Here is a 12,915-nt window from a genome sequence, read left to right as displayed (position 1 = left end):
GGTACTAAAGGCTGAGACTAGCATGGCCTTTGTGTTTGGCTGTAGAAAGTTGTAAGAAAGAGTCTCAAAGGAAGAGACACTGAACAGGATTCCTGGATCCCATGACCTTCACAAAGCATCAGAGGACAGCCAAGTCCATAGCATCCTGGAGGCACAAATTAAAGAGCAAGCCTACCCCTTTCCACCTTAGTGAAAGAAAGTCTATCATATCAAATTAAAGGTCCTTTATTCATGGCCTTGGGATTTCCCCCCTTCCACTGGAGAGATAAAGAAAAATATGTCTCCTTCCTGTATTAACAGCTTAAAATGTGAGATAAATCCTCCCATCCTAACCTGTTTTGAACAAATAGACTTGGCTGGCAGGTGGCATGATACACGTCTGACAGATCTATTTATCCATTCTATTTCTTTAGAGATAACACTGAGAAGTTTTATCTATTATTTGGCCCCCTCCCCAACTCTCATTTTCCTAACCAAGCATGTGGAGCTAGCAGTTGATGGATGGATGGTGTTTGGGATGAAAGGGGCCAGAATCAGATCGCTTTCAGAATGTGAGCAAACTGGATTATTAACAAGGAGTCACCAGGCAGGAGCTGGTGGGGGAAGCTGAGTGGATCCCAGACAATGGCCAGTGATGGATGGAGGGACACCTGGGGCTGCAAGGTGTGGACGTGAGATAACTGGTGGCCACTACTGGGGTGATAATGGGAGTGCCCGGGCTCTGTGCCGAATCCTGCTTTGAGGCCAATGTCAGGCCAGACACTTGACTCCTGCTGAAAATCCTCCAGGAATTCCCCCTCTGCACACAGGACCGCGATTCCCTCTCTCTTTTCTCTCTATAAAATGCGTGTCCGTGCTCAAGGAGGCAGTTGGCAGCAAAGTAAAAAGAGGCAGAAAATGGTCAGGGCCCCGTTGCATAGCACCCAAGCATAGGAAGCGAGTTTAGCATCTGCTTGTGTCGAACACTCATGAGTGATGCCTTCCCTTAGTATACACCATGTCATAAAATGATCACACGTGTCACATGCATGAAGGACACTAAAAAAGAGAAGGTACATAACTTGGGGGAAAAAGGGATTTCTGTCTGCCACAAAGACTCCCCAAATCCATTTGGTTTGTGTTCTGTGGGGATGGCAGGCCAGGGCCCTCACTGTGTGTGAGTGGGTACACCGGCGATGGCCCTGTGACAAATCTGGGTCAGCTTCATTTGTAGTGGAAGGCTATGCAGAACAGCCACAGCAACCTTGGACTGGACTGCACGGGCTGCTTTGGAGCTGTGTGGTCTCAGGGAAGTCATTCAGTCTCTCTGAGGCTGTCTGGGCCACCTGTCACAGGCAGACAATAAATCTGCCTCTTGCAGGCACTGAGAGGATTAGGCCTGGATTAGGTATGTGACGTTCTTTGTCACTGAAAATGGTCTCTGCAAATATTAGTTATTATGCTGTTACATCTCCCTTAATAACTCAGAGCTTGGGAGGGAAAATCCCTCCATGGCCTTTATTAAGATCTCCCTAGGAGCTAAGCAATTTTATGTCCTTTTATTCTCCTATGTAGCAGAAGGTTTTTCATTGAGAAGTCTTTAAAGCAGTTTTAAATGAAAACCAACAACCTGGGTTCTTAGTGACAGTTTGAGAATCCCTGAATATGACCATGGCAGTGGTATAGCTAAGTAAAGAGTGTTTACTGGGCTCAGGGTCTCTTCTGGGTCCAGGGATCTACCTGATGCCTATGTTGGCCCAGAAGGAGACATGTACCATGCCCTTCTATCAAGTAAGGAGATAAAAGCACCTACTGTGCCCTGCACCCCATCAGGGTAGCACAATAGAACCAATACTGTTAGCACAGGTATGGGTGAGTAGCCCTGAAGCATGGGAGAACTATTCCCTTTGTTACCCATCTGTCTTGTGGTGGCAAGGGTAGGGAGAGTTGCCCCCCTCCATACCCATTAATGACTGGGGCAGATGGGAAAGCTGATACTGTGGTCATAAGAGCAAGAGAGTTAACCCTATTAGCGTGGGTGTGGGTAAGCCAGTCCTGAAGTTGTAAACATGGAAGAGCTGCCCCCATTTCTCATCTGGCAAATCAACCCCACAGCTGCCCAGGCCTGGACCCAGAGTTATGAGTTGGCCCATCCCAACATCCACCCCATCTATGACCTGCTGGAGCACATGAAGGAACCTGACCTGCGGACCCAAAGCTGCAGGATCTCCACAACACAGGGCAACAACAGGATATCCAAGAAGAAGTCTAGTGAGGGCCCAGCACCCACAGTGTAGTAGAAACCAGAGGCCTCCAACCAGACAGATGACTCTTTGCAATGAACACTTGCAAGTAATGATATGAACAAAGCAGTTTACGGTGTGACTCACTATGTCACACTGCAGCTTCCATGATGAGGTTTTTTTTACTTTTTCCCTTTATTTTTCTTTTTTATCTTAAATTTTGCTTTATTTGGGGAGGGTGCAGAGGTGGAGGGTAGATGTGAAAGGACAGAGAAATGAATGGGATCAAGGTACATGATGTAAAAAACATATAGAATAAATTTTTTAAAAATACATTTTTGTTTTTGTTTTTTTAAAAAGCACTGCTGTACAGAGCATGTCAAGGCTACAGAGCAATCCATCACTAAGCCCAGCCCCAGATATCAGCACTGGCTTCAGAAAATGTCTGTGGCACACTCTGCAACACAGCCTCTCCTTACAATGTCACTAGTTCTGCCTAAGGGGTGTGATGTCATGCCTCTGTCTCCATGAACGGACACTTAAGCATTTGAATATCTCAGGTAAGCATCTGTCTGGCACTAAAGACAGGCCATTCAAAGAGGAAAGGACTGCACTCCGTAAATAGGGTGTCTCAAAGAGCTGATCAATAGTATTCCAACATGCTACTGTTGTACGTGGGCAGTCAAGCTTTGAGGAAAACTAGGGGCTATGGAGATGACTCAGTAGGTAACATGGATTTAGACTACTGGCACCCACATAAGAGCTGGGCATGGTGGTACACATCTGTAACCCAGGTTCAGAGGTAGACAGAAAAATGAGGATTTGGGGGACTTATTGGTCAGCCAGTCTAGCTAAAACTTGAGTTCCAGATCAAATAGCAGAGCCTATCTTAAAAAAGAAAAGAAAAGATACACATTTGAAAACACCTGACAACCACATGCCATGCACAAGTACAGGCAAACACACATGCACACCTGCACATCACCACCAAAAATTAAAAACAAACAAACAAGAACAAAAACAAAAGGCTAATCTGGAGTTGAGTCCAATGGACAAGTTGAGTAGGATAAGTTCATGGCGTTGTGTGTGTAAGGTCCTAGGGGTATTTCTCCATTGATGAGTGCATTCGGGTCTCTAGGGTGCTGCTAAAGGCTTTCTGCACCAGGCACATTCTCTCCAAAAAGATTTCCTATAAATGCTTGAGAGCTACAGTGTCTCCTTCTTCTTTTTGTCTTGCAAGACAGAGTCTCTCTGTTTAGCTCTGGCTGTTCTGGAACTCACTTTGTAGATCACAGAGACCTGCCTGCCTCTGTCTTTCAAGTGCTTGGATCAAGGGCATGCACCACCACCGCAAGGCTTCAGTGTCAAGACAGAGATGGCCCTTCTCTGCCTGTGGTCCAGCCTTAGGAGCTCCCTCCTGTCCCTGCACCCCCTCTTACTGCTGTCTGCCCATTCTTGGTAAGGACCTAGATCCCATCTGAAACCCCCTCTGTTATCTGCTGCTTGCATAAATTCTACCCCATTAAACTTAGATAAAAATTAAATGGATGATTCAGGTTAAAGACTTCATAAACTGGAAAACACTGTAATCGGCAGCTATTATTATTATTACTATTGTAAAGTAATTATAACAGTTATTATCCCCACAGAAGTTATGCTATTACAAGGTCACCTGGGAAAGCCTCTTAGCCTGGCATTCAGAACGCAGAGGAGGAGCTCATGGCCTTTCAAAGATCCTCCTCTTGGATGCAAACATCCCTCGCACAGATTCCTTGGGCTGTACTTGAACTCACAGTTCAAGGCCACTCCTAAACCACACTGCTTGGGCTCTGCCTGTACAATATTTCGGCTCAGCACAGGTACACTGGGGTTGCCACAACCACAGTTGCCAAGACTCCAAGAGCACAGTTTGCATATATTTTGTTTAATTCTTACATTATGTTTCAACCTCCTCCTAAGTGCATTTGTTTGCAGAAAGAGCCACGTGGGGAAGTTCAGCCCACAAATAAGAATATAATTATTACACAGTTTAGCAGTGCCTGGGCGTCACCCGGGTATTCAGTGGTACTTCACAATTCAATTGTCTCTCCTTCAAGACCACATTTAATAGGATAAACAATTTCTGCTAAATGCAATAAATGTGAACCTGGGCTGTCATCTCCATAATCAACTCAAATTTCCCATTAGAAGTGGTGGCTGTGATTGAGATTCAGAATTTAATTTGGTGGTGCCAGCTTCCATGTGCTACTGTCAGCTTCCTGGGAGCCTCCCGTCAACCAAAGACAGAGTGGCTCTTCCCTGTCTCGGGGGAATCTTAAAAGAAGATAGATTATAACTCAAGAAAATTATACAGCCTCCGTATAATGAAAGAGATAAAACATTATTGCATTATCCTGTTGAAATAACAGCAGACAGCAAAGCAATAATATTAAGCTAAACAAGGGCCCAGACCCGTCAGTTCGATTGCAGGGGATGGGGGATGCAGGAAAGCAGACAGAACTGCCATGCTGCCTGCTACTGCCCCAGGCAGTGAGTCCTCAGCTCCTTCCCAGTTTCCTACTGACTCCATTGGAGATAGCTGGCCAAGGCTAGACTGGAGAAAAGCTTTGGTACCATGGATGTATTTAGCTCTCAGGACCCAGTACCAAATCCAGCTGCTGCAGATGGAAGGCAGGTGACTTGGCAGAAAACAACTGATTGCAAATGAATCTGATGAACCAAATTTCCTTTAGCAAACTGCTTTTCCCATCCATTTTATTTCAAGAAACTCACCTAAAGTTCCTCAATCAGGGAGATGTGTCCATGGGCAACCAAAGCAATGAAAAGAGGGGATGTATAAGAAATAGAGAGAGTAACCACTTAGCATTTAAAAAATGTAAAAGAAGATATTGGTAGCTTGGACACCAGATGCCATCCTATTGACCTCTTCAAGCTCCCATCCTCCCTCCCCACAATAGTATTTGCACAAAAGCCCTGTGAGCAAAGTGGAATGTGCAGACCATCTCTCACACTTGGGGTGGGGGTGGGACCCAGGGAACACTACTCCATAGCCAACAGCTGCTCGACCCATTTTCCAGCCACTGTGACCTCCTCTTTTCACTGTAAACATTTTCTCTTGCAGCGATCATTTTCCTGGCCCTTGGCTCCCAGTCCCATTCTGTTATTGACCACCATCCAGAATGATTCCTGATTTCTGCTGCCACATGCTTTGTTTCCTCTACTGAGCATCAAAGCTAAAGCCACTCTCCTGATGAGGCAGCAGCCAGAGGCGGGGCAGTAATATGAAATGCACACGAGCACACACACACACATGCTCACAAGTGGGTGCACACACACATACACAGACACACAGCTTTCAGTTGCATTGTATCCCATGAACAGCTCTTTGCTAGCCACATGTTCATTCAGAAAAGGAGACAAGGCTCCTAGTTAAGAATTTAAAATTCAGGAGCTTCGTCTGCAGCACTATTCTGCCATTTCCTAATTGTCTGACCTGGAACAAGTTACTGTATTCTCCCAAGTCTGTTTCCCATTTATTTGTCTTGCAAGGTTGTCATGGGAATGGATCAGTGGCACACAGAAATCCTTTTATAGATATTGGCTGTATTTATTTTATATGAATAAGACTATGATTACCAAGGGATGAACAACATCTCGATTATTTACAGTTTCATTATTAGACACCTACTATGTGGTGACCAAGATAGTTTCTGGCTCCTAGACCATGTGAGGGTAACCAGAGTGCAGAGTGGGCAAAGGGAGGTTCACAGAGATGCTTTACCTTGCAAGGACTGAGGGTTTTGCTTAACCCACTATTTATTCAAATTAACATGCATGAACAAACTACAAACTTCAAAGGACAGAGTGGCATTGCCTTTTGTTGTGGCAGCCCTGGGTGGGAGCTGCTGTGTGGGAAGCCAGCTGAGTTGGTGAGGTCTAGAGCTTGTGCTGGGTTGCCCACCAGCTGGGGCTGCTCCCTCTTCTAACAGTTGAGTGTTTCTGAAGCAGGGCCTGAACAGGGCCTGCCTCCTTTCTGAGGGAGAGGATTGTTACACTGTCTTTGTCTTATTTTACTTCCTCCAGAGCATGCAGACCAGTTGGACCAGCAACTCCACTTCCCATCAATAGGGACATCTGTAAGAAAGAAGGACAATGAGAGTGAATTTGTCTCTGGCTCTAGGAGGAAGGCTAGGGCTGGGTAAGTAAGCCAACAGGCTTTTGGAATCTGACTTCTTTCTGATATCTCCGTTGCAAACAAGGCTCTTTCTCTCTGGCCACTGTTTTCTTTGCTCTCTACTATCATAGGGCATTTACATATTCTACAATTATTCCTTGGCCCCAGTACTCTTGCCTTTCCATTGACATTATCAATCCTATTAGCCCTTCAGCTCTCAGTAAACATGCATTTCTTCACAGACGCCCAGGATCCGTAATCTTCATCACTTTTCTGTATTTTAAGCTCTCAGAGCACTTGTAGCAGTTCTTGCATAGAAACTTTAAATGTGTTTGTGAAATAATTCCTCTTTCTCCTTACATCACAATCTTTGTGATGACAGAGGCTCTACCTGATTTAGTTATAATGAGTCACAACATGTAGGCTGGCATACAGAAGGCCTTCTGCAAATATGTATTGGATATTAGGAAGATGAATAGGTGAGTGGGGGTGGGTGGGTGGATGGATAGATGGATAGATAGTTGAGTAGATGGGTAGATGCATATATGGGTGGTGGGAAGATGATGGGTGAATGAATGCATGAATATGAATAGATGGGTGAGTGGGTGGATGGATGGATGGATGGATAAACATGTTGGTGGATAGATGGGTGAGTAGATGGTGAACAGGTGGGTGGGTGGACAGAGGCATGGACAGATGGATGGATGGGTAGATGTGAGTGTAGGAGGGAAATGGTAAATGGATGGTTTCCAGATTAGACACTTCACAGTTGTAAGAAACTGGATAGTTTTTCATGTATGGGAGCTATGTTATCTACTGTGCTTAATTTGCTTTTACAGTGTATTAGCCATCATTCTAAATGACTTATTTGCCTCATTATAAACTTAAGTTAGCACTGTGAGGTAGTAAACAGTATCATGTCCATTTCACAGATGCAGAGAGATCAAGTGTTCAAGTCAGAGTTACTAAATGATGGTGATGAAATCTGAACTCAAGCTGAGTTCAAGAACCCAGCCAAGGTACCCAGTACATAGCAAAGTGCACAGAGGATGTCTACTGCTTTATTAGATATGATATGTCCATTTTAAAGGTATCATCAAAAATACATAGAAAGGAATAAAAATTAGAGAGGAATGTGAGATTTATAATTCTTATATGACAGAATGGGCAAAGAATTTGAGAGTTGGAAGGGACATCTATTAGTCTGTCTTTTTATCTATCTATCTATCAATCATTGAGAGACAAGTGTTCCTGAGTCATGGAGGTGCAGAAGTCAATGGGATAAGGCATTACTTACAGAAGGAGGGGAGGAGATACAATGTGAAAAGGGCTCTGTGCACATATCTTCAAAATCCTGTGGGCGTCTACAGCAGGAATTGACTAATTCCCCTGAGGTATGGGGCATGTTATAGGAATTTCCACAGATGATGTACACACACACACACACACACACACACACACACACACACACACACATTGGATTTTGAAAGTTGAATGATACAAAAAGAACATAAGCTTTCCACAACAACCCAAGAGGGCTTGGGAATGTCACACATTAGCAGTCCTACACCATGGCACATTCTCGACAGTAGATGATAAAATCATGAAGGAGTCAGGATCCTGAACACCACAATGGCTGTCTCCTAGTCTACACCCCACCTTGCAGTGCTCTTTTTGGTCATTCTCTACATTTTCCCAGAGTCTACATACCCAACCAACTTTAGAAGACTCATTACCTTTCCGATTGGTAACCTCGCAGGCTACACCTTGGAAACCAGCAGGGCAAATGCATTCACAGTGTGATCCTGAGGAAAATAGGGAGAGAGTGAAACCAGGACTCAGGAGCTCAGTCCCAAGCAACTGCATTTCCATCAGGTAGCTATGTGGATCAGAGAGTGGGTGGGATGTATGTAACACAAAGGTACAGTGCCAAGACCAGCTCCTTTCTGGGGGAGTCCTCATCAAGGGGTGTTCACTGCCATCACCAGGATTATATGGTGCTATTGAGAAAATTGCTCCTTAGCTGACCTTTGACTCACATTTATAAGCTTTCAGGATCAGACATTGCATTAGCAGTCGCTGAGGCTAGTCATCATTCACAATAGTCTAGTCTCTGTTGAGTGCCTCTAGGGAACTTCCCGCTCTTTACCTACCGTCAGGAAATTCTGAGCCTCTGGAAGTGCTTCTCTATGTTGAGCTGGAATCTGTCCCCTCGGCATGTCTCTCATCTGATCCTGAAGAATGTCTCCTCAGGACAGACCCTGTGAATGTCCTCCTCTGACTCCATGTTACCCCTTGCCTCTATTCTACAAGCCAATGGACAACAGCTTCTAGTTCTAACTTTCTTGTAAGGCAAGAAAGATGACAGTACTCCTGGGCTCAAACTCTGAGCTGATGAGCTGATCTCCTTTCACTTCCTGTGAAATGACCACCATGGAGGGGACCTTATCTGATAGAGGAAACCGCAGGCCGTACCCTGTCTCCTAGCCTCCCCATCGGAAAAACTCCACACATAGCTCTCAGTGCCACTGTTGGCCTGGAATCTCCTCCCCTCAAATGTTCTCTCTTGTGAACTTCTGGGCTTGCTCTATGGACATGATCCCTGCCTGACTAAGGCTAGCTCCCTGCGTTGGGCAGTAATCAAAGGCTCCTGCTGTCCTGTTTAGGGTGCTGGAATGAACCCTTCCTCTATCTTGACACCCCACCATAATAAGCCTGAGACTACAACCTTACTCTTCCCGGTTTGTCCCACCCACTGTAGGGATCCTGGGCATGACCCTGAGAATTAGAAGTGGGCAACAGTGGCCCCCAGAATCAGCCTCTCTGCAAACTACGCCTTCTGCAAAGGACCCCAGTGCTCTCTAAGGCGGTACCTTTCAGGACAGGGACTCCATTGCCTTGGCAAGGAGCGCAGTGGCAGGAGCTGACCTCCACCTGGAATTCCTCTAGTGCCTTCTTTATGTTCTGTTTCACTGTGCTGGAGTAGGCGAAGTCCGTGGCTGTCACAAGCTCATACAGGGGCTCCACCTGGGACAGAAGAGACAACGCATCAACTAGAGTTCAAAGCAAAGCCACAGGGAATGGACAGGAAGTGCACAGAAAATGCAGGAGCATCCCTGCAGGACAGGATAGATGCTCCAGACTGCAGCTAGATACCTGTCCTCTCTGTCTCCCCCACCTGGGAGACAGAAGTTCATTTGTTCAAGTTCAAATCAATTAACAAGAAATATGTACTAAGGGTTAGGCACAAATCTAAAATAACTCTAACGTGAGAATCTCTATTCCCAGGGACTTCTGAAGCCAGAGATGGAGATAGACACTAGTGTACACTAGAGGCTTACAAACAGTCTCTGACTTACATGGGTCCAACGTAAGCTCTCTCCACTTTTGGAAGGCAAGAAGGTGATTCCCATTTAGTTGAAGTGCACTGTGAGCTTTCCAGGGTAGTGACAGGCTCTCCTGGGAGTACTACACTGTAGCTAGAGTTTTTTTGCCTGGCCCACAGTCAGGACAAATCTCTCTCACCCGCCAGGCCCATAGACGCTCAGACCCAACCAAGTAAACACACAGGAACTTATAATGCTTACAAACTGTATGGCCATGGCAGGCTTCTTGCTATCTCATTCTTATATCTTAAATTAACCCATTTCTGTTAGTCTATAAGTTGCCACATGGCTCGTGGCTTACCAGTACCTTACATCTCGCTTGTCATTGCGGCGGCTGGCAGTATCTCTCTGATCCAGCCTTCCACCTCCCAGAATTCTCTTTTCTCTTGTCTCACCTATACTTCCTGCCTGGCTACTGGCCAATCAGCATTTTATTTATACATAGCGATATCCACAACACCACACAGCAGCCAGTGTCTGGGGATCCAGCCCAGTCATCTCCAGGGTCGTGAGAAGCCCAAAGCTCCCAGGCTACAGTGATGCCTAGCTGTGCTCCACAGGTCAGGTGTGTTGAATGCATTTCTGCCTTGGTATTTTCAATTCATGATAGGTTTATCTGGACACAACCCCACCGAGGGTCGAGGCACATCTACCCAATATAGTTTCACAGAGGGGAGCAGAGGAGCTCATCTGTCTCGGTGTGACTGGCAGGCGATCCTTCGACACCCTTTGGCATACTTTAGGAAGGCTCTCCCTGCATCACTACCTTGAGCTTTATGGGAACCACTCATATAATCCAAAAGCTCACTGCAGAAACCTTACTCCAATGCTCCCAGACCCTTCCCTCAGAAGTCTCTGAGCTACTTATTTGATACTACTTTGCCTTCCCAACGTTCCTTTATGATCCTTAAACCTTTTCATGAGGAGTCTCCATTCTCCTCTCCGTTTGACAGTAAGTTGGCAGGGAGAGAGGCTTGGAGCTGCCCTCTCTGTCCCTGGGCACAGCTGCAGATTAAGGGTAAAGAGGATGGCTAGCTGAAGTGGGTCTGCGTGAGGCAGTGCGCATGGGAGACAACGGGGCAGAGGTTAGAAAAGTACAAGCAGACGCCGCAGGTGCTGGTCACTGCACATGTGTGTCAGGGGCTGTGACTTCGAGGTGGGAGAAGAACCAAACTACTGTTTGTCAGTGTTCTGCTCCTCTCGGTTAGGGATGCAGCTCCAGGGCCTGGTTCCTCTCCAGATTTTGTTTGTGATCCGGTCCTAATTCAGCCCTGGAGAGTTTAGGGTCTGTCTAAATGCAGGCAATCATGCCTAATAGAAGCCTCCAGTGGGAAGAAAATTGCTTCCATTTCTTAATGCATCTGATGCTGACCTTCGCTCTAGTGGGCAAAGCAAGGCCCCTTGGAGGTCCCATTGTCTCACCGGTCTGTGGTCAATGAATTGATCCAGAGGCTGTTTTCAGAGAGACCAGCCCGCTGGTCACACATGGGGGGAGGGAGCTCGCTTTACACCACTGATAAGGTTCTACCAGTCAGCTTTTGGCTTTTGCTCCGAGCCTCTTGAAAGGCCTACTTTAACTACCATGGTGTTTTCCTACCAAGACACAGCGCTAGCCGGCAGCCAAACCTGATAAACTCCCCATGTACACTGCACCTCGGGAGCTGAGGAGCTTTTAGAAGAGGGCCCGTCCTCACAAGATGATGATGATTAGCGCAGTTGTCGGATGAGGGGAAACTCCAGGTGGTTACACGACTCATTAAAAAACAAACAAGAACACCAAGATGACAATCCCAGTACCACAGAACTGGAGTCCAAAGCCTGTGTATTCCCTACTAGTTTAGGTTGATTACTGATACGGGAGACTCAGGAGTTCCCGTCACTAGTCTCACCCATGTGTCCCCCAAACTTTGCAGGCTATGGCAGGTTGCTTTGGTGAAGCAGAAACCCCAGTGGGGCTTCAAGGCAGCCCTTAGGTTTCAGTCAATATGGCTGTGCCCATTTTTTGCTTACTGCGTGTTTTCCTGCCTTCCTTCACCTCCCTCCCTTTCTCCTCTCTTCCCCTCACCCCGCTACCTCTTTCTTCTGCATCTCTCCCTTAGATACTCAGTCTTGAATACAATGGTCACTCAGGTCTTTAACACACTTGCCCTTTGGAAAAATTTTATTTATCACACCATTTAGAGGTGAGGCTGGAGAATGTCTATTAAGCTCCATGCAAATCTCTGCAGTACACCTTATTGTTCTTAACCATGTCGAATAATCGTCACCACAGCTAGCACCACAAGAAGTTTAACTACATACACATCTCCTAAGTCTTCACAGTGGTCTGAGAATTGGTTAGTCCTGTGTCTCCTCCTGGAACAGTTGAGAAAACTGGGGCACAGAAAAGCTAGGTAGACTGAAAAAGGTAGGGCCTCCACCCAGGGTGAGCTTGGACTGTTAATATCGTGGTTTGTTGCCTGTTAATCAGTATATATTTTTAGACTTATGGACAGTTAGATAATCATACCAAGCTGGTGCATAAATGCAATTTTATATCTCATCTTTTCACTTATTCTATGAGGCTCTATATGTGTGACTTAGCCTGTGTTGATAAAATGTCTTTCTTCAGCTTCAGGATACATGGACGGACTGGTTATTTATTCAGCTCCTGGTTTTTTAGCCTCCAATTGATACCTTTGCCCTTTTACGTTATGCTGCTACAAGTATCCAAAGCCAATTTGTCTCTATACATATTTATTTACAAAAAAAAATTAAAATTGGACCAAATGTCATCAACCTTTTTAACAGTATGGAGATACTTGTTCAAAATATCTTCTTAGACTACAGTCACCCTACCTCACAAAAGGCCTCTCAGTCCTCACAATGCTTTAAGTAGTACAGCTTTTTAAGTCATTGTTATTTGATAGATGAAGATAAGACTGTTATGTTATTTTTTATTGGGAGAGGTTATTTATTAGCAAACGGATGGGTGGGTGTCCATTTCCCTAGAGATTGTATTCTTCTTATGAATTGTGTCATTTTTCACATAATAGGGCTCTTATTTGTGGTAAATCGTCATCATCATTATTGGTAAATTATCTGCCTACTTTCTAACTACCATTTGTTTTTGTGGTGTGCATGTGTTCATGTT

The 12,915-nt window shown here is 45.5% G+C and overlaps 1 protein-coding gene across 2 annotated transcripts in view; it reads right to left on the bottom strand.

Annotated features, from left to right (window-relative positions):
• Nucleotides 1-5,837: 5,837 nt before the first annotated feature.
• Nucleotides 5,838-12,915, bottom strand: part of C8b (complement C8 beta chain) — a 37,008-nt gene continuing 29,930 nt past the window's right edge. For both annotated transcript variants that reach the window (XM_036179888.1, XM_036179889.1), the window contains 3 exons: nt 9,270-9,423; nt 8,133-8,201; nt 5,838-6,356 (listed from right to left, as the gene is read on the bottom strand). In XM_036179888.1, the coding sequence (XP_036035781.1) occupies nt 6,205-6,356; nt 8,133-8,201; nt 9,270-9,423 (375 nt within the window). In that variant the 3' untranslated portion in view covers nt 5,838-6,204. The remainder of the gene's footprint in view (nt 6,357-8,132; nt 8,202-9,269; nt 9,424-12,915) is intronic.

The sequence above is a fragment of the Onychomys torridus genome, chromosome 2 (genome assembly GCF_903995425.1).
Source record: "Onychomys torridus chromosome 2, mOncTor1.1, whole genome shotgun sequence".
NCBI lineage: Eukaryota > Metazoa > Chordata > Mammalia > Rodentia > Cricetidae > Onychomys > Onychomys torridus.
This window is presented reverse-complemented; position numbering and strand designations above follow the sequence as displayed.